Genomic DNA, 19,756 nt, shown 5'->3' with positions numbered 1-19,756 from the left:
GCTACTTAACCTGTGAACTCAGTGAATGTTTTCCTGATGACTTTGTGGGCTCACAGCTCACAAACTGCAGGCCTAAATTTTTTCCAGTTTACTGCCAAGCAATGCAGAAGGAGGAACGGTTAGCTGTAACTGACAGGAGTGATGTCATGACAGACTAAAGTGATGCATCTATGTCTTAGCTGCAAAGTCTGCCAGATGGACTTTGATGGCAGAGCTCTTTGTTAAAGTCTGATTTGGGGTTTTTTGAGTTTGGGTCTTCCAGATAAACATTATCATTATGACAATCCAAAAACAAAAGTTGTATTGTCTTTAACAAAAAAAGAGAGAAGTCATTTTTGTGTTGCATATTTTCCATGTTTATTTCATATATGACAATGTGTTTAGTGTACACAAACAGCTGACGCTAAAACACTCAGAGACATTGACTGAACTACGGCCCATTTGTAAATGGGTGCAACTTTATAATACAGTGTTCACAGCAATCATGTTTATATACAATGCAAAAAATATCTGAAGAGAAAGAAAAGTAATGGTGTGAAAAAGATATGGAAGCACAAAAATGGAAATGATGTTCCTTGAAAAGGGGAGGGTTTAGAAAAAGTAGATTTAGTGAAGGCTGCCAAGAGCATGACGGTGATACTGAAAACTCGACAGTAAGGTAACCTACAGCATTACTCTGTACATGATGCCCAGCTGGGACACAGTGAACCACCACCCTCCCATACATTAGTGGACAGACCGCTTCAGCTATGTCTCACAGCCTCCAAAAGGTTCCCTGATATTGACCTACCTACAATCAATAAGGAACCGGAATGTGAAGACAATTCAAAACGATTATTTCAGCAGAATAAGTATTTTCAAAGATCAGTTTACATTCAGTGTGACATTTTTGTGACTGCAACAACAAAACTTTGGTTGGCTCAAATGTGATGTACATTAAAAGGCCCAATAAAAACATGTGGAAAAAAGTCACCATGGAGACCAGACTGGAGCAAACCCAGGAACACATTCGTTTTTCTGACCATGTTGGATTTTAGGAAATGAGATGTGACAAAAACATGTTTGATATATGGTGGCCTGAAGTACACTTTAATCTGTTTGTTACAAAAAAAGATTCTGGTTGTTTGATTTGTCACAACTGTCGATGAACTGATGATTTCCATAGCACACAGAATACTTTAAAACCTCTGGAAAGATACTTCTTATTAGACGTTAATGAAGGTATTACATCAGCAGCCAAACTAAGAACATACTGAACTGGAGTTATGTTTAATTTTACTCTCACTTACTCTCAAATGACATGTCATGGTCTCACTGAGCGTGCTCTCTAGGCTGGATGACCTGAGGCACACTCATCAGTCCAACTTCTCACAACAGCTCACACGCTTTATCTGTTGAGGGTTTTTAAACGAGAGGCACGGTTGCATTTTCATCAAAAATTTGCCAACAGGACTAAAACTGTGTAAAAGGAGCCCCGACTATTTAACTTGTGGGCTTTAATATGCTTTAAATAGCCAACATTCAACAAAACTGTTGAAAAATGTCATTGTTTTAAAAAGTCTTTCATGTTTAACACACATTTTTACCCATCTGCAAGTACTATTAGTATGCAATGCATTCTGGGTCAGTGACATAAACTAAATGCTCTTTTTAACAACCTACAGTATACAAACCATAAACAGTATCACTGCTACTTTTGATTGTAATTTCCAGCAGTAAGAAAACAAGAGACATGATCATTAATCTCCTGCTGCTGAGAAAAGGAGAAAGAACCTGTGGCTGCATTCTCAGCACTAATGCATTTAATGCATTTAGTCACTAAAAAAGCTGACAAATACTGATGGAAATGATGACTGAAATTAAATGCTGTTCCAGCAATCTTTTTATAGGAGTCCAAATGTTTTTGGGTAGTGATTCAAAATAGCTTGAAGAAACCTGAAAAATGGGAAACAATAGCTGCTGCTGACAGTAAACCCTCTGCTCTGAAAGCAAACCAAAGGTCACGACTCTGTTCACAGAAAAAGTGAAAATCTGACCATTCGATCAGCTCTGCAGTTTGTACGTGTTCAGTGTTTCTAACCAAGGTAGCATTCGAGTTCAAATCTTTAATTACTAACATATCTACAGTGGATTTATTTAGCATCCCTTTTAAGTTTTAAGTGGTTTTAATGTTAATATAATAAACTATACATGTGGTCATAGTCAGGGTTCCATTTAATATGGCCATTTGTATGAGTGAAAATCCTGAAATATGTTTCTCTGAGTATGCTTTGTGTTATGGAAATTCCACACTTTATGATATCATAAATTAAACCTTCTGCTTGGACTTGAAATGATGATGATGGAAGGCAGGAAAGTGATGATATGACCTGCAGACACTCCCAGAACAGTATTTTAGCAGCATGAAGGATGTAGTTTCAAAGCAACTGGTGCAGAGGCATACTGTAGCGTGCAGTATGCCTGAAAAGAGAGGCACTACATTCAATCAATATACATATCATTCAGGAAAAAAACAGCTTCATATTCTGTACTGTGAAGAAGATTTCATCTTTTTCTTTTGATTGAATAAAGTAGCTTTGTGCAGCAGAGGATGAACTGGTTACCTACTTATATCATCTACCTAATTACTGGGCATTTTAAATGCATGTTAGCTGGGTCTAAGGTGTGACTATGCTAATCGCGTATCAGATTGTATTTATTCAAGTAATTTTCAGCATAAAGAAGCTGTGAGTTATTAAATTGTTTCAGTAATATTCATTGCGAGGGGAAAAGGTTGTATCATTTAAACATTTAAGGAACTCATTAAAAAGTGCAGTGTGCAGAAATTGCACTGTACTACTACTTTAGAAATATAAATGCATTTTTTTTTCAAATAAATACACGCAGAAATAAATAATAAAACTGTTAAATATCTAAATATATCACATTTTAAAACAAATAAAATACAGGTAGAGATTAAAATGGGAGAATTAATGTCATGACATCTGATTACTTCTTGTGGGAATGTAGGTACCCTCAGTGCTCCTACGAGTAGCTAAAAACAACATGAATTTACTACAGCGACATAAAGTTTATGATGAGATGCCATTCCCGTGCCAGGCTGTGTGTGCTAAGGTTTCTAGAAGTTTTAGGAAGAGGAAGCAGCTTACTGGATATCAGGATTTATGGACCAGAAAGAAGAGAGAAATATTCTTAAGAGAGAGACATGTGACTGTCGCTTCGTATTTTCTAGCTGTATGTTGTATGCAAATCAGTTTAGACCTTTATATATAGCTGTAGAAGAGTTTTTCTATTTACTGATGCAAATGTAGCAACGTGATCCCTGCAGCTTTAGGTAAACATGCCTGTCACTGCTTTTTTTTTTTTTTTTAAGAACTGATGTATAAGGCTTGATGTGTCACCAACAACAACTACAGTACATTACCATACGCATGTAATCTGAGATAAGAAACAGTTGCTACTCCCTCCATTTTCTTCTCTCATCCAGCTATGAACAAACTCCAGTACAGTACAGTGACAGGTTTTTGAAGAGAGAGACTCACATCGCAGAATAGGCCTGACAGGAAATGGGTGCTTTAGGTGCTGAGGACACTAGTGATAAACAGAGAACGTACGGGGGAGAGAGATGGTTGTTGGTGACTGTAGCGGTGGAGACGGGGCTCAGCACGAGGAACGGGATAGAGACAAGGATCTATGTACATCATAGTCTTTGAGTTGCTCTCATGACATTTTGTAAAATGTCTTGTTTCACATCCTCATCTGTCCGGCTCGTCTTCTCGACAACTTTGACCTGAGAGATAGGTGAGAAAATGTCCATTAAATATAGATTTTGTTTGCAGTTAGAATTTTTTTTCCACCTTGAGATTTTTTTTTGACTTACCTGATAGTTCCAGCAAGGAGCGGGTTAAAAGCATACAGCCAGTCATGCATGTCTTTGTCATTTGTGGCTTGAAGCAATATTCCACGATGTTCTGTGCACACAGCAAATGTGTTTGGGGTCTGTGGAGAGAGACACGAAAGTTTAATGCAGCAAGCTTAATGCAATGTTTTGAATGATTCTCACTCAACTTTCTACTTTCTACTCTACCCGTTTCCTTAACTTGCTACTTTTATTAAATTGAAAGTGTGCACCTTAACTTTCACTTACTGTGCGATGTGTGTAACATAAACCTGTTGGGTTGATCTGACTTAAAGTGAAGTTCATTAAAAAATAACTTAATAAAACTGTTGATGGAGGAGTCTGGTTCACCAACCTTTAACATTGCCTGCTGGTCTTCGCTGTACTCCACCTGGGCAGAGGAGAGGTTGAGAATAGCTCGCTCCACTGCGTCTCTTTCCGTGTTGTAGATGTAGACGTACGGCCGCCGCACGACAACATAGCGCTTCACCCATCCATTGGTGAGTGGCTCCAGGAAATGCAAATAACCCTTCTTCGACACGATGGGACTGAAAGATAAAGATAATATAATAGCATGTTTGGGTCTGAAGTAAAGCTCAAATAATAAAATGTTATGAAATGACTTCTTCCTGCTCACCTGACTCGAATCTCCTGGATATCTGGGACAAACTTCCGGGTCTGAGGTTTAGTTTCAGAGGCTCCGTTGATGGACTTCTTGGCCTCTGCGTCCTGTGGTGCATCAGGACCGGGGCTAACCACACGAGAGCGAGGGACAGGGGGTCTGCAGTAAGAATAGAGAATATCTGAGCTCTAGCAACAAAGGAGCTCTCTGTGCCTTACAGGACCCAAATACTGTTAATACCAGAGAATTTCAAAATAATAGACCTATTTGCTGATTCTGTTTCTGATGATAAGCACATGAAACATGTGAGACACCTTAAAAGAGAGAGAGTTCAACTCTGTCAACTCTATATCTCTGTCTTATTATATGTGGGTCTGGTATAAAAGCGGAAACCTTCAGGTCAAGAGTTTCTGGAACTACGACTTTATTTATTCATTTTCTTAAATATATTTTTTGTTTTTTCAGCAGGAGATGTTAATACTTATTTTAGATGTCTTTGAGGAACATCTTGAGAGCACCCTGGAAGTGAACTGCAGCCAATGTCAACACTCTGCTCTGCAGACCAGCTCTGATAATTACTAACAACAACCATGTCAATCTGAGCACTGACCTGAGTTCAGCATTGCTGTAGCAGCCCTCAACCAGTGAAGGGCATGTAGAGGAAGGGGTGATTGTGTTAAGAGCAGAGATTGAAGTGGACTCTCTTAACGTTGTGATGGACATCTCAGAGATCTGTAATGAACACAGTCACACGGATCCACAGCGGAGCAAATATGAGGACTCAGTCGACAAACAGAAATCTGATTTTCTGTGTGTGTGTGTGTTTAAACCCTTAAAGCCTGACCTTGCTTTCACTGGCGCTCACACACACATGGCTGTATTCTCTGTTGAAGGAGTGAGTGAGCAGCCGCAAACACTGTACGGAAAAAGGAGAGAGCTTAAAATGTCGGGTTATATAACAAAATCACGTGTGACATGATAAGCACTACATTTCTGCTTGACAGGAATGTTTATATGAACAGAACCCATTACAATAAAGTCAAACCTGAAATAAATTATTGACAGAGTAAAGACGGCTGACCTTAGCAGCAAGCTCCCTCTGCCTCTCAGTGGTGATTTCAGTGCAGCTGACCTCCGGGTCCATCTCAGCGGGCTGAGGAGACTCATTCAGCTCATCAGTGACACAGGATTGAAGGGTCTCCTGGCCCATGAGCAGCGTGGACTCTAGTTTCTCCCTCAGAAGGAGGTAATGTTTGGTTTTTTCCACCTAGCAGAAAAACATCAGTCACTAACAGCAAACAATGCCCCCTGCCTGAAGTGGAAATTAGGAAGGAAAGCTGTTTATTTGACAAATTCCAGTCTGGTTTCCATCAGAAGCACAGAGCAGAGCCGGCTCTCTGTGGCACTTCTAATATCATACATTAGAAAACTTTATTAGAGAAAATGAATGGGGCAATATAAACCCTAGGACTCGGCTGGCTTTATTCATATTTTTCTGATGGCAAATTCTTTTTATCCACTGATAAGAAAGCTGGGGTGCTGCTCATAAGCGGAAGCAGAAGACTGACAAATGTACTGGTGAATAATGTGGAGTGAGGTAAGAGTGGCAATGGCCCATTTTACTAAAGGCAAATCTGAGCACGGAGTCGGAACTGTCAGTTTATTGGGTGAATCCTATTTTCACACATGGCCATGAGCTGTGGGTAGTGACAGAAAGTGGTGGAAATGAGCTTCTTCTGGGTGAAAGTGGGTGAAAGGAGCCAGATGAGGTAGTTCTTTGAGGGTCTTCTGGCGTGTCTAACCAGGAGGAGACCCAGGAGATAAGGGAGACGTTATGTCTCTCACTTGCCCTAGGAAAACCTCAATATCCCCTCACTGACACGTAACCAGCATTAATTAGTGACAGTATTTTTTGTCAAGGAAAATGTACAATTTGAATGACATTCATCTCAGTTACTGTTTGAAGGCTCAATTAAGCAACAACTTGTCTCTCCAAACTTGTCTCTGGCAGTGGATGAACTGCAAAGCTGCAACAAAGCCCAGTATAACATTCATGAGGCATAACTCAACCGGAGTGAAAGAACAGAGCCAGTAAAAATTAAACAACAAATCTTACATCTTGGAGGAGGCTGAGTTTCTCCAGCTCCCACTGGTGGTCCAGAATGAGGCTGTCACTACGTGGCCTCCATCCAGCCAGGTTCTCTTCCCCACGGACGTAGGCCACAGAGGTGTCCAGCACCCGCCTGCGTCTCCTTTGCATTCCTGGTGAGGGATGGGTGCAATGTTAAAATTTCAGGACGACTGAGCTAAATGCAAAACTGTACCGTTTTTTTTCTTGCCTCTTACCAGGGCTTCCTGCATCTGCCTGGTGACACAGGCTGACCTCATAAACTCCAGTTACACGGTTTCTAAAAAAAAGGGAGCGAGAGAGCATTTAACATTTTATAGAACATCGTCAGAGAGAACAAATGAGCTAAATGATGATTTTAAAGCCTAAAATATCTCACCCATCTGCAGCTCTTAGGCTACCAGTACCGAAAAGGTTACGGATTGATCGGGAAGCTGAGAGCTTTGTGTCCCTAGAGTAAAACACCATGCAGATATCTTTGGTAATAACTGCAGGCTGCGTGCAGTTCTCCATCTGCAATTCATAAAACAGGAGACATTTCCAACATAGTTCCTCTAGAGTAACTCACACGTCACCTCTGATCCTGTAAGAGCTATTTCTCCTTGTTATGAATGCAGGCAGTGTACAGTACCTCCAAGTAGGCTGAGAGGGTCATATAGATCTTCTCCCCGTATGGAGTGACTCGGTTTAGGAGCAGGGAGTTGTGCATTGAGCTATCCCAAGCAGCCTCAAACCGGAAGAAAGTTCTGAGGTGGTCCAATGAGACAAGAAGCCAAGAAACTGAATCAGCAGTCGAAACTCAAGTTCCTCTACTAAAACAACAGATTAGCTGCTAGAGCTTAACCCATGCTAAAGTTTACTCTGCAGATGTAAACATAAAAAACTGGATAAATCCAAAAAATTTCCAATAATAAACTATTTAAGCAGAAAAATGTGCCCTAATATCATGATTTATAAACAGAAGCAAATCAATTTACTGATCCACTTGTGCAATATATAAACATTTTAGTAAATATTTCTCTAGTTTTCAATAAAACAAAAGCGCTTATATGATCATTTTGCATGCAACAAACAGACTGAGTTATGTTTGCTTTGTATAAAACATCACAGAAAAGCAAAGAGAGCAGAGATGAATATTGGTACAGAAAGAAAGGCGATGAAGGGATGAGGCACGAGCAGGTAAACATGAGGGACAGGGCAGTGAAATACCTATGGTCAACTCCCAGGGAAATGCTGTGAGAAAGAGGAAATCAGCAAAAGAATAGACAGTGAGAGTCAGGAAGTATGTTGTGCTTGTGTGCTTGTGTGGCTGGGATGCTGTTTGCCTTTTTTTCAAACTGATAACTCATCAAAGCTCATCAGATAGAGCGGAGAGGTTCTGTGAGGACGGCTGATTTACTGTACGTTAGAGAAGGTCAAATAACAGCACGGGACCATTCTTCAAGCACAACAATGCTGCTTTCTATTCCTCCGATGATTTACTCCATACACTAATGTACACAATTTTTCCTCGTGTCCCTCGAGGGGAAATAATCACACACTGAAGTCAGTTATTATTCTGGCCTGTAGCCCGGTGCTGCCTTAAATCTAAAAAAGATAATCCAAGCAAGAACTGTAAAAGGAAACTAATGTTTCTGTAAGCCATGAAAAGAGGCCGTACGGACTCTTCATGAGGTTCAGATGTTGGGCCCACTGGCCTTGGACTGAGGTGACCTTGTGGGAAAGTGAACAGAGTGTCACTGAGAAGAAAGCAAACATCTATGCGCAGAGCTCGCGTGAATAAAGGTGAGGTGCCTTTTCTGTTGCCAGCAATTAGCAAGTTCATACAAATTCACACCTTCACACATGCACACTTTTTTCCCAGTAGTAGAAACCTGTTCGCTTACACTACAACGAAGCAATTTCCTCCCTGCGCTCCTCCAACATGTGCTTCTCTGCACTTTACTGCCTCCTAAAAATGTGGGAGCCAGCACTGAAGTCATGCTGCTGGCATAACATGTGAGGAACCATTTGTTTCTGGTGTTTGGCAGTGTTTCGCTGAGGTACGAGTAGGATTTAAAAATATTCACAACATTGCAGCAATTTTGTGTAAAGTGCTACTGGTGAGGTAATGGTTCACTGGAATACATTTTAATAGCTGCACTGGAGTATCGTGCCAGAGCGCGTACTGTAAATGATGTGATCCATATTGCAGCACTTGAGTAATAGCGGGCGAACAGTGTTCCTGTTAATATTCTGTAGCTTTGATGGGAAACACTCTGACTCTTGGGATTAGAGGTGACTAACAAAATCATATCCATGGATTCAAAATATTCCTTCACTGTAAAGGCCAAAAAAATGAACATAAGAAACAGTATTGAGAGACAAAAGCAGAAAATAACCTCTTTTTAGCCTCTTTTAAATATCAGTTTGCCTTTGTAGAGTTAGGCTATGTTTCTGTGATGGATTCCTACCACCCTCTACTGGTAACCAGTACAAATGCACCTTCTTCATAGTTTTACTTCACTGCCTTCTCAATGTAGTCTGCAAATAAAGGAGCATTTGTAAACAAACAGGCTAAAGACAGAGTAAACATTCGTGTTCTAAAATCTGCCTCATCAGCTGAAGTGGAAACCGAGAGTTTGATACTGGCCCCACGACACCTCCAGCAGAGACACAACCAAGGACAGTCCACGCGAAACAAAGCAGAGCCATGCAGATCCCGTCCGTCATTGGCCTGACAGAAGCTCAAACACACATCCAACACAGCCAGAGAAGCAAAGAGGCACAGATGAAATGCTGACAGCAATGACAGAGTCAGAGAGAAGGTAACAAAATCACGAAAGAGATGACAGGGTATGGAGGACGTTAGAAAGATGAGGCGTTCGTGTAACTTAGGAGCATGAAAACAGAGGCAAATAATATACCTAGGCATGTCCGAATCAAGAAACTGTCTGCAAAAGCAAAAAACAACATTCCGTTAGTGGACTGGAGGGAGAAAAATGTTAGCATCATATACTGTGATGTTAGTTTCTGACCACACTGGACCGCAGCTTGATCTGGCGCTGAGCCATTAAGCTTAAGTTTTGGCTACTGAGCCCATAACACGACAAACAATTAGGGTTAAAGGAAAGCTGATCCAGCAGAGGTTAGAGGTTAGTACAGTATGGAGCTCTCGGTTGCTTTACATTAAAACGCAGTAAACCCAAATCTAGACGATGCTGCTGCTGATGTTGTTAGATTTTTGGGGGAGAGGGGAAGCAAGAGAGATTAAGCAATGAGAAAAAAAAAACAGGGTCAGGATGCACTATAATTTTCAGGACTTTTTACATGAATAATTACAATATTATCATTCATATTTATTATATTGTAAATATACTTATGGAGTCTACTACTACATAAGAGTTACTACCATAAGATTTATACAAGGATGAGTGTTAAGGGATTTTAGATATTAATAAAGAAGCAAAAAAATAGTTAATAATATCTTTTATGGCAGCAATTACTTGATTTATTAACCAAATGGTCCATCTACAAATCAATTGCTGTTTAATCCTAAATTCTCATCAGTTGTAAAAAAGAATACTACTGCCCTCTACTGGTGGGATGCTAACATTAAGCTGTGCAAACTCTGGGCTTTTTACATTTCTCTGTTTTGCACTTCCTCGACTCCTCTCTCCTCCATCCTTCTGCCAGACACTCCACATTAAATCAGTCCTGAAGGATGTCTCAATTTATAAAACACACAGAGGAGAGGAAGGAGGAGGAAGCACATACATTTATGTAATTTATGAAAGTCTTTTGAGCTTAAAAGGTATGTAAAAACCATAACAGGAGAAGCAATTACTCTTTTGTATTCATTTTTTCTTTCTGCCTGTCTCCATTAGTGTTGACAGGATTATCAAAAGAAATGCATGATATCTCTACACTCTTCTCACAATGTGTACCACAATGAAATAATACCAGTGGCAGGCTGTAACAAAGCAATGGCCAGATACTGCTGCTGTACTACAGTTTGAATTAAAATCACTTTAGAATGATGTCTCTGCAGCCTCTCATTCTGTTAAATGCATGTTGGCTCGACTCCTCTCTTACCTCCTTGGTTTGCATCTGTGATAAAATGCAAGAAAAGGAGGCAAGGAAATGATGCATAAAATGAGTGTCTGTAGAAAGATTTGCATGTATAAAAGTCAGAACATATTTTTCTGTTATACATTCACAACAGCTCATTCTAACCTCTTTCCTGTGAACTTTGTGTTAGTTATGCCATTACACATTAAGTGAACAATACACCTTCTCTGTTCTTTTGTTTTTCTTTATAAACTAGGCTCCAGATGTACATCACACCCAGAAACATAATTTCCAGGGTCATTAGAAAAGTGAAGGTCAATCAGGTGATTTAATAAAATGATGAAATGCTGCATGTCAAATGAATGACTCTGCACTGAGTAGAAAACAACAACAAAATAGTTAAAGGTGTGTTAGTGATTTTGTATTTGAATAAATATAGGCATGGCAGTGGAAAAGTTAGAAGGGCATGCATTTCTATTTTATACAGATCTGTTTACACAGAGTAAAATTAAGGTGCATGGTTAATAAAAAACACTTTTTAAACCTACACTGGGGTCAGTGATGAGAGGATTTAAATGAGAGGTGATGAACACAGTGAGATGCAACATGTAGGTGCAATGAGACAACCAACAGCAGCATATATTAACACCAAGGAGGGTCGCGCAGCCAGCATGGACGAGTGACTTCAGAGCTACTGGTGTGGTAAGTGTAGCTTTAAAGAGATTCTTAAATAACTCAAGGAAAGTGACTCTGGATCTGACCTGCTGTTGTCAGAAAGAGGGATCTACAGCATATTCATGCAGTTACAGTGATAACGATAAGAACACAAAGGGAATTTGCAGAGTTTCCTGACATAACATTCAAGCTGTGACTCTGCTGCCATGCTTTTTACAACTTATATGCTTAGGGTGACCAGATCCCAGCAGATTAGATGTCATTAAAGAGACTTTGTGGGCTATAAATTATTTCATAAATCTCACTTGTAATTGAAGAACAAATATGGTTTACTTTTTACGAGCACAAATGGAAGCAAAGGCTTGTTTTAATGGTCTTTACATACTTGTTAATTTCATCTGTCTTTTCCAGTAAGCATTAAAACTGTTAGCTTCTGTTTCAGCTGCTATTCTGTTTCCAAATCATTTTTAGGTTTTATGGTAACTTCATCCATAAATCAGCACACTTATTTTCAAGCCACATATTTCCTGCAAGCATCTGTTGACTCTGGTAAACATGAGGTAATCAAAATGTGGGAGAACGGGTTAATAAAATGAAGTTTGAGGACACCTGGTCACCCCATACGTGCCATGCATTTGCCGTGTGTCGTGTTCCAGTGCAGGAGCTGCCGCAGCAGTAATGCACACTCTCAGATAAGACTCACAAACATCAGAACCGTAAAGTGGTTTCCAAATTCAGCTGAGCTGCCACATAATTCAAAAAGCTATGGGAACACAGTAGTTTGCAAGTATTTTGCTATTTCAATGAAAAACATTTGCTTCAAACATTAAGCATAGTACATACCTGTCATCGTGCAGGGGCCTGACATATCCAACAGATAAAATGTTGAGAGATAGAATATTAGGATCAATGATGGTCTCATCAGATTCGGGCGTGTTGCGCAGACGTCCTGGGAAAGCAGAAATGCCTCAGTAAGAACAGCTCATACAGACTATTGGTAAAATGTATTCAGCTTTAGAGAAGCTGAACATCAGTCTTACCCACAACAAGCTCACGGACTTCCTTCCATTCTATGTCATTTCCAGATTCATGTACAATAGTAACAGTGATTCTCCTCTGGAGGCCCTGAAGAAGGAACAAGGATAGAGTGAGCATGCAGAATATGCCATTTTTCAAAGGTTGCAGAGCGTGACACATCCACTGAACAGGCTGTCTACAATTACTAAGACCAAATTGGAGACGCTTTTGATGTGCGTCAATCGTGCTGCATCAATCTGGGTAGAATTGCATTTGCCCTCTCAGAGCAGAGCTATGAGAGGGCAAATGCGAATGTCTTCAGGTATAAAAGATCCTTTGATGACAGTTGATTTGACTGCAACATATTTGCTCCCAGCCTGACTAAGATACCTGGTGCAGAAGAAATGTGCCATGGCAGGGCATTCCTCCTCTGTGGTCCACTACTGCAGGGATGTAGCTGAATGACAGAAAAAAGAGTCTCAGAGATTTCTGTGGCCCAACAAATTCTCCCAATTTTCTGCTGACTCGAGATACTCACTCCCCGTTCGCCTCCAGCTCGCAGATCTCGAAGAAAACCATGAGGTCATATTTACAGTGACAGGGTCCTGCCTGTGGACGGGTCATGGCCGTCAGTTTGGTGGCAGGTACTGTGTTGAAAAAGATTAGAGAGAGGATTATACAAGAAGGCACAATAGGGGTAAACCTAGCGCAGGCTAGCAGCTAACAGCAGGGAGAACAGCTACCTACCCTACAAAGGAAAGAGAAAGGGGAGAAGAAAGGAAATCAGTGATTCAGGGAAGGAGCACCCACTCAGTACTGTACAAGAAGCTTTTTTTCATTTAGCACATTTTTGACCGCTCTGTATAAAGAAAAAAAAAGTCTGAACCATCCTTTAGGTGAGAGAATGCATATGTATGTCTTTATAAAGCACTTTAACGTTCAGGTGACCAAGTGGGGATATTTACAATGCCAGACATCTTAAACTCTATAAAAGCTTGGTCGCCTGATGGTTAATATTAACATTCAGCACAGTCAGTCTATAATGTTAATACGACTGACTAAGAGTTAAAGAAATCCTTTAATTTCCACTGGTGCCCAAAAGCAGTTCAGAGGTAAAGAAAAAAAAATCCATGCATCCCTTAAATTTGTCCCAAGCTGAAGCAGAAATCAATTTTATAAGTATAAATACAGTATAATGTAATGCATACTTGTGGGAGTTACTATGTATTTTATATATTAAAGGTGCTTCAAGTGTCACTTTTAGAGATGCAATATAATTCTTAGCCAACAGAATAACTGAAATAACAATCTGGTGGATAACTAACACCAATATTGTTCAGGTTTTAGTTTTTAGCTGTTCATTAAAATGTTTTTAAAAATTTAGCCAGCTCAAAGCTGATGTGACACTACAGATAGACATATACTGCTTTAAATATCTGTACTGTTACAGGTTAAAAGCAGGTGAGACAAATTTGTAGCCTGTAAAATGGTTGCCTTTTTGCTGTATTTAATTCTTCATCTGTTTGTTTTCTACCTCTTTGGATTGATTGCTTTCCTATTATAACATGTGAATTTATTCCCAGGGATTGATAAATCTCAGGTGTGTTATATATGCATATGCACCACAATGTACATTATATCTCCAAAAGTTGATTCTGTTCATCTGGACGTAGCATTTTGTGGGAGAAACGTTTCGTCACTCATCCAAGTGACTTCTTCAGTCTCAGCTGACTGCAGGTTTCCCCAATCTTATAAACAGTACATTTGCATAATGACTGAAACCAGCCCACTGAAGGAACAATGGGCTGTGAGGTCAGTTCCTTAATCATAATTATGCAAATTCTCATGACCATTGATCAACAACCACTGACCAAAACCCACTGATCAATGGCCATGAGTACCATTCACAGAGAGTTGGGGAATGGCTGCAATCACAGCATTGTAAGATGGCGAAAGATACCCTTAGGCCCCCTTCTCGATTCAGAGATGGTCTTTCCTTTTTCACGTAAATGGCCTCCTTGACTCCGCGCTCAAACCAGCGTTCTTCCCTGTCCAGGATGTGTACATCCTCATCATTGAAAGAATGTCAGCTGCGACTGAAGAAGTCACTTGGATGAGTGACGAAACGTTTCTCCCACAAAACGCTACGTCCAGATGAACAGAATCAACTTTTGGAGATTTACTTTCCTGGATGATTGAGAATGCATCAAGACAATGTACATTATAGTTAACATTCCCATCGGAGAGAGTTTCATTCGTGGCAGACTAATATAGAAGAAAGGCACTGTGATCCAATCAAGAGGAGCTCAAAGAGGGAACTGCAAGGAGAATGCACCACATAACAGTGAACACACAGTACACCAGAGAGCCAATCCAACTGCAGAATCCTGACACATGAAACCTCCCCTTTTATATCGATTAACTTGAGTTTTACTACACAGCAAGTAGCAACTAGTAACTGACACTGAATATTTGTGTTAGTGCTTCATCTACAAGGCGACTCAGTCACAAAACCCTAGAGCTGGAAGAGATACTTTTAGTGCTTTTAAAATGCACTTGGCTCATTTAAGTCACACCAAGAAAAACACTCGATATAAAAAAGGGTTTCCAGTTGCAGGATTCTCTTGGATCTGACCAATCAGTGACCAACCCGGCTTCTGAGCTTTAATAACTGAACAGATAGAGATGGGTGGAGCTGGCAGCTGAGCTTGCTCGTTTCCTTCCAGCAGGAAGGAAGCAGCTAAGCCAGCGGCAGACAGAGCGTGGCCTGACAGCGAGTCCACCAGTGACCCATTGAACACATCTGGGACCAAGTATCGGATGAGCTCCAGCGATTTCTCCCGGTCCGACGAGGCGTCAGGATCCACTGCTCACACCCAACAACATGAAGCTGAGATGATACGACTTGCAAGCAGACGAGTACAACAGCAATACAACAAAAATAAATGATAAGACACAAGCAGAGCATCTTATTTACCTGGTTTGGAGAGAGGCATCACTCGTGGAAACTGTCTCCTGCAGGGGCGTAGTGGACTGGGTGTCACAACACACAGTTACGTATGAATATAAAGAATTGCAAGCATATTCATCATAGTATGTGTATAAATGCAGTAAATGCTATAAGCAAACACAGTACCTCATGACATCTTTACAAAGAGGAAGAAAAGGCTGCTTCTGGTAGTGGCCAAAGACTTCAAACACAATTGGCTGAGTCTTGATGTAGTCCACGAATGATCTAGTAACCTCAACAGCAATCTAAAAAAACAAAAAACAATCCATTTTAGTGCCTAACCTATTAAATACAGAACAATGCATAAAGCTGTGCAGGACATGAGCCGACTCTTCTTACGTTCTGCACATGGTAGAAACCGAGAGGAGGGCCGCGGCCTGTGTTTTTTAGGGGTTCAGTGGAGAAGGCCTCATCATGGCGGTGGATGAAGCTAAAGACAAAGCAATCAATGCAAAGTTTGCATGTAAAACAGTAAAAACAACACCAACAATCACAAATCTCCAGCGGAAATATTGTGAAGAGCAATTTACTTGAACTGGCAGAAGATGTCGGCATATTCCGCAGAGATGCTGGAGGCCTGCAGGACAGTCACTCTGAAGGTAAAAATATTACCGATCCTGAGATGTTCCAGAGTTGTATCGAGTGCTCCATCCAGACCAGCCTTCAGTGGATTCTCCACCTCATCTGATCCAGCTGCAAGGAACCACAAAAAAGAAAAAGGAAAAAAGAAAAATAAACGCAGGTTGGAAATTCTCATTGAGAACTTGACATCCATGAATGTTCTAAATCTGGTTGGTGGGCGTGACCTTCATGTTTAATTTTTAAAGATTAAGCTTTATTATTCTAGGATATTGGACAACCTAAAGGTTTCCCAGTAACAAGGGTCTTGACTTTTCAATGTTGATATTCTAGTTTTTTGATCTAAAGGCCATGAATAAATCATCAATCTACTTAGAGTGATCTATTTTATTGATAACCCAAATGCAAGAAATTCAGACACTATTAATTCTACACTTTGACTTTGGTAAATACTACATACATGTACGTGAGGTGAAAGAGACTGCAAGACTGTATAACACTGTATGGATGTTATATAAATCCCTGCTTGTTTAAAAAGGCCTCTCCTTTTACTCCTTTGTGTGTTTTTATTAGATTTAGTGGGTGTTTTTGCTTTTTTGGTTGGTTTTTTGCATCTTTTTTATTTGTAAAATGTCTGGCGCAGAATACTTTACAGCATCGTTCCGACCATTAGATGATCTCATTAGTGTTAATAAAAAAAGAGCAAGAAGCATCTGGGTTCAAATCTCCTGGTTGTCCGAGGGGAGGTCGGTGAGGACTTCAACCACTTTTAGATTTCAACCACATTTAGTAGTAAATTTTCTTTAGGAGTAAAGAAATGTGTTTTCAATGACTTCAAAAGACAAGTTTTTCACCTTTTTACTCATTAACAGATCTCAGTGATGTTTAGACACTTCTTTTTAATGTTTTTGTTGGGTAGGTTGCATTCCAGGTAGATGCTGAGCCGACTGTCAATAAATTCTACTGGAACAGAACAGGAATGGACTGGAGTTACCAAGAAATTGGAGACAAGCATTTGGGCTAATTTATACATCTTCCACATGAGCCACCGTTTGCCATTGTTTGCCCTCCAAACCCAAGCCTATCTTAAATGATTTCTTTTAAAGTCTTTCCTGTGAATTTTCAGTCTGATATGTCTGCTGAGCCAAAAAGGAGACCACACACAGACATACACATACATACAGACACAAGCAAACACGCAGAACACGTGTCCATTCACTCGTAAAATACGATTACCCGCACATGTATTGTTGTTGACTTCGTCAGCTGACGGCCCCATTTCTGCGTTCTGCCCCTCTCCCTCCACGATCCGAAGCTCCTCCTGAGAAATCCCAGTGCGGGACAGTCCTACAGAGCAGGACTCTGACTGGAACTACAGGAGCACAGCAGAGTGGTGAACAGTCTTACCCACTTGTGTCCTCAGATTTTTAAACAGTTACATCATTTACTCCTTTAGTTGTCTACCAAAACATTTTTCAGTTATGACATATGACAACAAGGGCTTTATTTTGCATTTTCCACTTCATTTGAGGGCCACTATTGCATTCATTGTAGAGAAATAACACATTTCTAAACATTGTCACATATTTCAGATGTAGTTGGAATTCTCTCAAAGGCAATTTTAATGATGGGTATGGGTTATTTCTTGGTAATTTCTTCATAAAATAAGTGGATAAAAGGTCTGAAGATGATTCAGAGTTTGGCCCTTGTACTTGGAGGATGTTTCTATAAATACAGAAAATGCATCAAAGGAAACTTAAATGGTAAAAGAAGTTCTTCTAAAGTTGAAAAAACAAAATACATCTATCAGTGGGAAAGAAGGTAGGAATATTAGCAAAATTAACAGTTTGATGCCATCTGAGTGAAGTAAACGTGTACACTGGTGACACAGCAGTGTATGATGACAGGATCCTTTCTTTACATTCGAGATAAGTGATTGGTCAAAGCCACTGACCAGCATGTTTGTATGGCCAGAAAACCCTAAATCTATTGATAGGGTGCATCGAGTTCTAAAAAAAATGTACAAATCTAAAGAAGCCTTGGAACAGCGCGCAATTCAACTCTTTTTGTAAACACCTAAAATCACAAAGATTTTGACAGCAACTGTACATAGAGGTAAATCCTACACTGTGGAAACTAACTGTAATAACTATAGTTTGTTTTTCACTACCTTTTCATACTGCTGATCCTCAAAGGAGATTTTGGCAGTGCCCGACTGCCTCACTCCAGAGCCGTAGTCGGGAGCCTCCTCATCAGCTGGAGGGAAACACAGAGAACCTTCACCTCACTCCCTCCAGAAATCACACACAGCTTGTCCCGTCAATCGCTTCAACGATCGTGAGTCTGAGGATTTGAGCCTTACCTGATATGGCCTGTACTGCCACCCTAAGGAAGCCCTTTACCTCTCCCTTCTCACTGACAATGGCCACGCGATGGACGAGCGGAACCGGGTACAGCAGATTACTGAGATAAACAAAAGCCCTGCACGGGAAGCCAAAGAGAGAAATAAAAGAAAAAAAAAGCATTAGCAAGAATCAGACTAAGGAGACGTGCCACATTTGATAAAAATCACTGGACTGGACAACAGAACACAGAACTGCAAAGCAACCAAACAGAAGCTGGGACTGCTCTTGCGACGGCCATGGCTGCCCTTTACTATTGCTTATCCTTATCATCCAATAATGACTATATAATCAGGTCAATAATGGGTCACATGCAATAACCCTAAACTTTTGGTTTGTACTGATGAAGGATAGTGAGGCTAAGGAGCATGTATGTAAGGCTAAACTTTCAATTCTTTTTATTAACTTTAAAAATTAGAACTCAGCTCAAGACTTTGCTGGATAGCAGATGTTTTCGTCGTAAGCAATGAATTCATTTTAATGCATTGCTTTATGATCACATGCTATCATGACAATGACTCTATATAATGTATAAAGCCAAACTGAGAACTTAAAGCACTTTGCTACAGACTACGTTTTCTTTGAGAATAGAAATTTGGGAACAGCTGCATTAGAAATGCTTTCCTTATTAATAATAGAATAACTGATCCACATTTTTCACAAGCCAATAGGGATAGACATTTAAGGGTGGACAGCGTAAAAAAGGACAGGCTTATGACAAGATTGGTGAGGTGCAAATAAGGCATGCTCAGGACAAAAAAGGTGAACAAAAATGCTTTCAACTTTTTGACTCAAAAGGAATCAAAAGCAAATGGAACAGAAATCATCATACGGAACATGGCTCAGCTTGAATCAAAACTGCCAACAGCTTCATAGACTGTATGCTACATCAAAAACCAACGAATGACATCAGAAATCAAAGTGCACCTCCTGGGCCGGAGTGGTAATTTGTACAAAATAGGGGTACGAATTTATCATCAGACGTATTCACGTAAAAATCGACAAAAAAAAAAAAATGTCAAAATGAAAAGACTTGTGCTCTGGCATGCCTAAGAGAGACAGCTGCTGCAGAAACCAGCTCTTTCATCTTGAGATTTTGAGTCTTTGTTCGAACACCACTTAGCTCAAAAATTTTCAGATTCTTTCAACTGTATTCAGGTTTCACAGCACGGTGAGAACATTTCGCTGTTTCTTCCTCTTACTATGCACATCAGACCTCAATCTACTTCTTGAGATGCGTCAGTGCTTTGGGGAGTCAAAAGTCCTTTTTCTTTTTTATAAGCCACTACTTTGATTTGACATACACCTCACACAGCCGTTCAGCATCAGCACTGCATAGAAACAAGAAGCATAAACGGACCCACTCTGCACTGAA

General features: G+C 40.2%; 1 protein-coding gene across 18 annotated transcripts in view; it reads right to left on the bottom strand.

The window, feature by feature from the left end:
• Positions 1-345: 345 nt before the first annotated feature.
• kif1aa (kinesin family member 1Aa) overlaps positions 346-19,756 on the bottom strand; it is a 56,441-nt gene continuing 37,030 nt past the window's right edge. For 5 of the 18 annotated variants that reach the window (XM_063467322.1, XM_063467333.1, XM_063467328.1 and 2 more), the window contains 25 exons: positions 18,342-18,460; positions 18,150-18,256; positions 17,222-17,351; positions 15,931-16,093; positions 15,740-15,830; positions 15,527-15,645; positions 15,368-15,423; positions 15,041-15,256; positions 12,929-13,037; positions 12,781-12,847; positions 12,414-12,498; positions 12,217-12,322; positions 10,723-10,737; positions 9,555-9,581; positions 7,280-7,394; positions 7,028-7,161; positions 6,867-6,928; positions 6,637-6,782; positions 5,602-5,787; positions 5,365-5,436; positions 5,131-5,252; positions 4,536-4,679; positions 4,254-4,446; positions 3,881-3,999; positions 346-3,790 (listed from right to left, as the gene is read on the bottom strand). In XM_063467322.1, coding sequence (XP_063323392.1) covers positions 3,748-3,790; positions 3,881-3,999; positions 4,254-4,446; positions 4,536-4,679; positions 5,131-5,252; positions 5,365-5,436; positions 5,602-5,787; positions 6,637-6,782; positions 6,867-6,928; positions 7,028-7,161; positions 7,280-7,394; positions 9,555-9,581; positions 10,723-10,737; positions 12,217-12,322; positions 12,414-12,498; positions 12,781-12,847; positions 12,929-13,037; positions 15,041-15,256; positions 15,368-15,423; positions 15,527-15,645; positions 15,740-15,830; positions 15,931-16,093; positions 17,222-17,351; positions 18,150-18,256; positions 18,342-18,460 — 2,746 coding nt within the window. In that variant the 3' untranslated portion in view covers positions 346-3,747. The remainder of the gene's footprint in view (positions 3,791-3,880; positions 4,000-4,253; positions 4,447-4,535; positions 4,680-5,130; positions 5,253-5,364; positions 5,437-5,601; positions 5,788-6,636; positions 6,783-6,866; positions 6,929-7,027; positions 7,162-7,279; positions 7,395-9,554; positions 9,582-10,722; positions 10,738-12,216; positions 12,323-12,413; positions 12,499-12,780; positions 12,848-12,928; positions 13,038-15,040; positions 15,257-15,367; positions 15,424-15,526; positions 15,646-15,739; positions 15,831-15,930; positions 16,094-17,221; positions 17,352-18,149; positions 18,257-18,341; positions 18,461-19,756) is intronic. The other 13 variants (XM_063467338.1, XM_063467337.1, XM_063467340.1 and 10 more) reach the window with 8 other exon arrangements.

Source organism: Pelmatolapia mariae, linkage group LG23, assembly GCF_036321145.2.
Source record: "Pelmatolapia mariae isolate MD_Pm_ZW linkage group LG23, Pm_UMD_F_2, whole genome shotgun sequence".
Classification (NCBI taxonomy): Eukaryota; Metazoa; Chordata; class Actinopteri; order Cichliformes; family Cichlidae; genus Pelmatolapia; species Pelmatolapia mariae.
The sequence above is the reverse complement of the archived record's forward strand: the minus strand, read 5'-3'. Positions and strand labels throughout refer to the sequence as shown.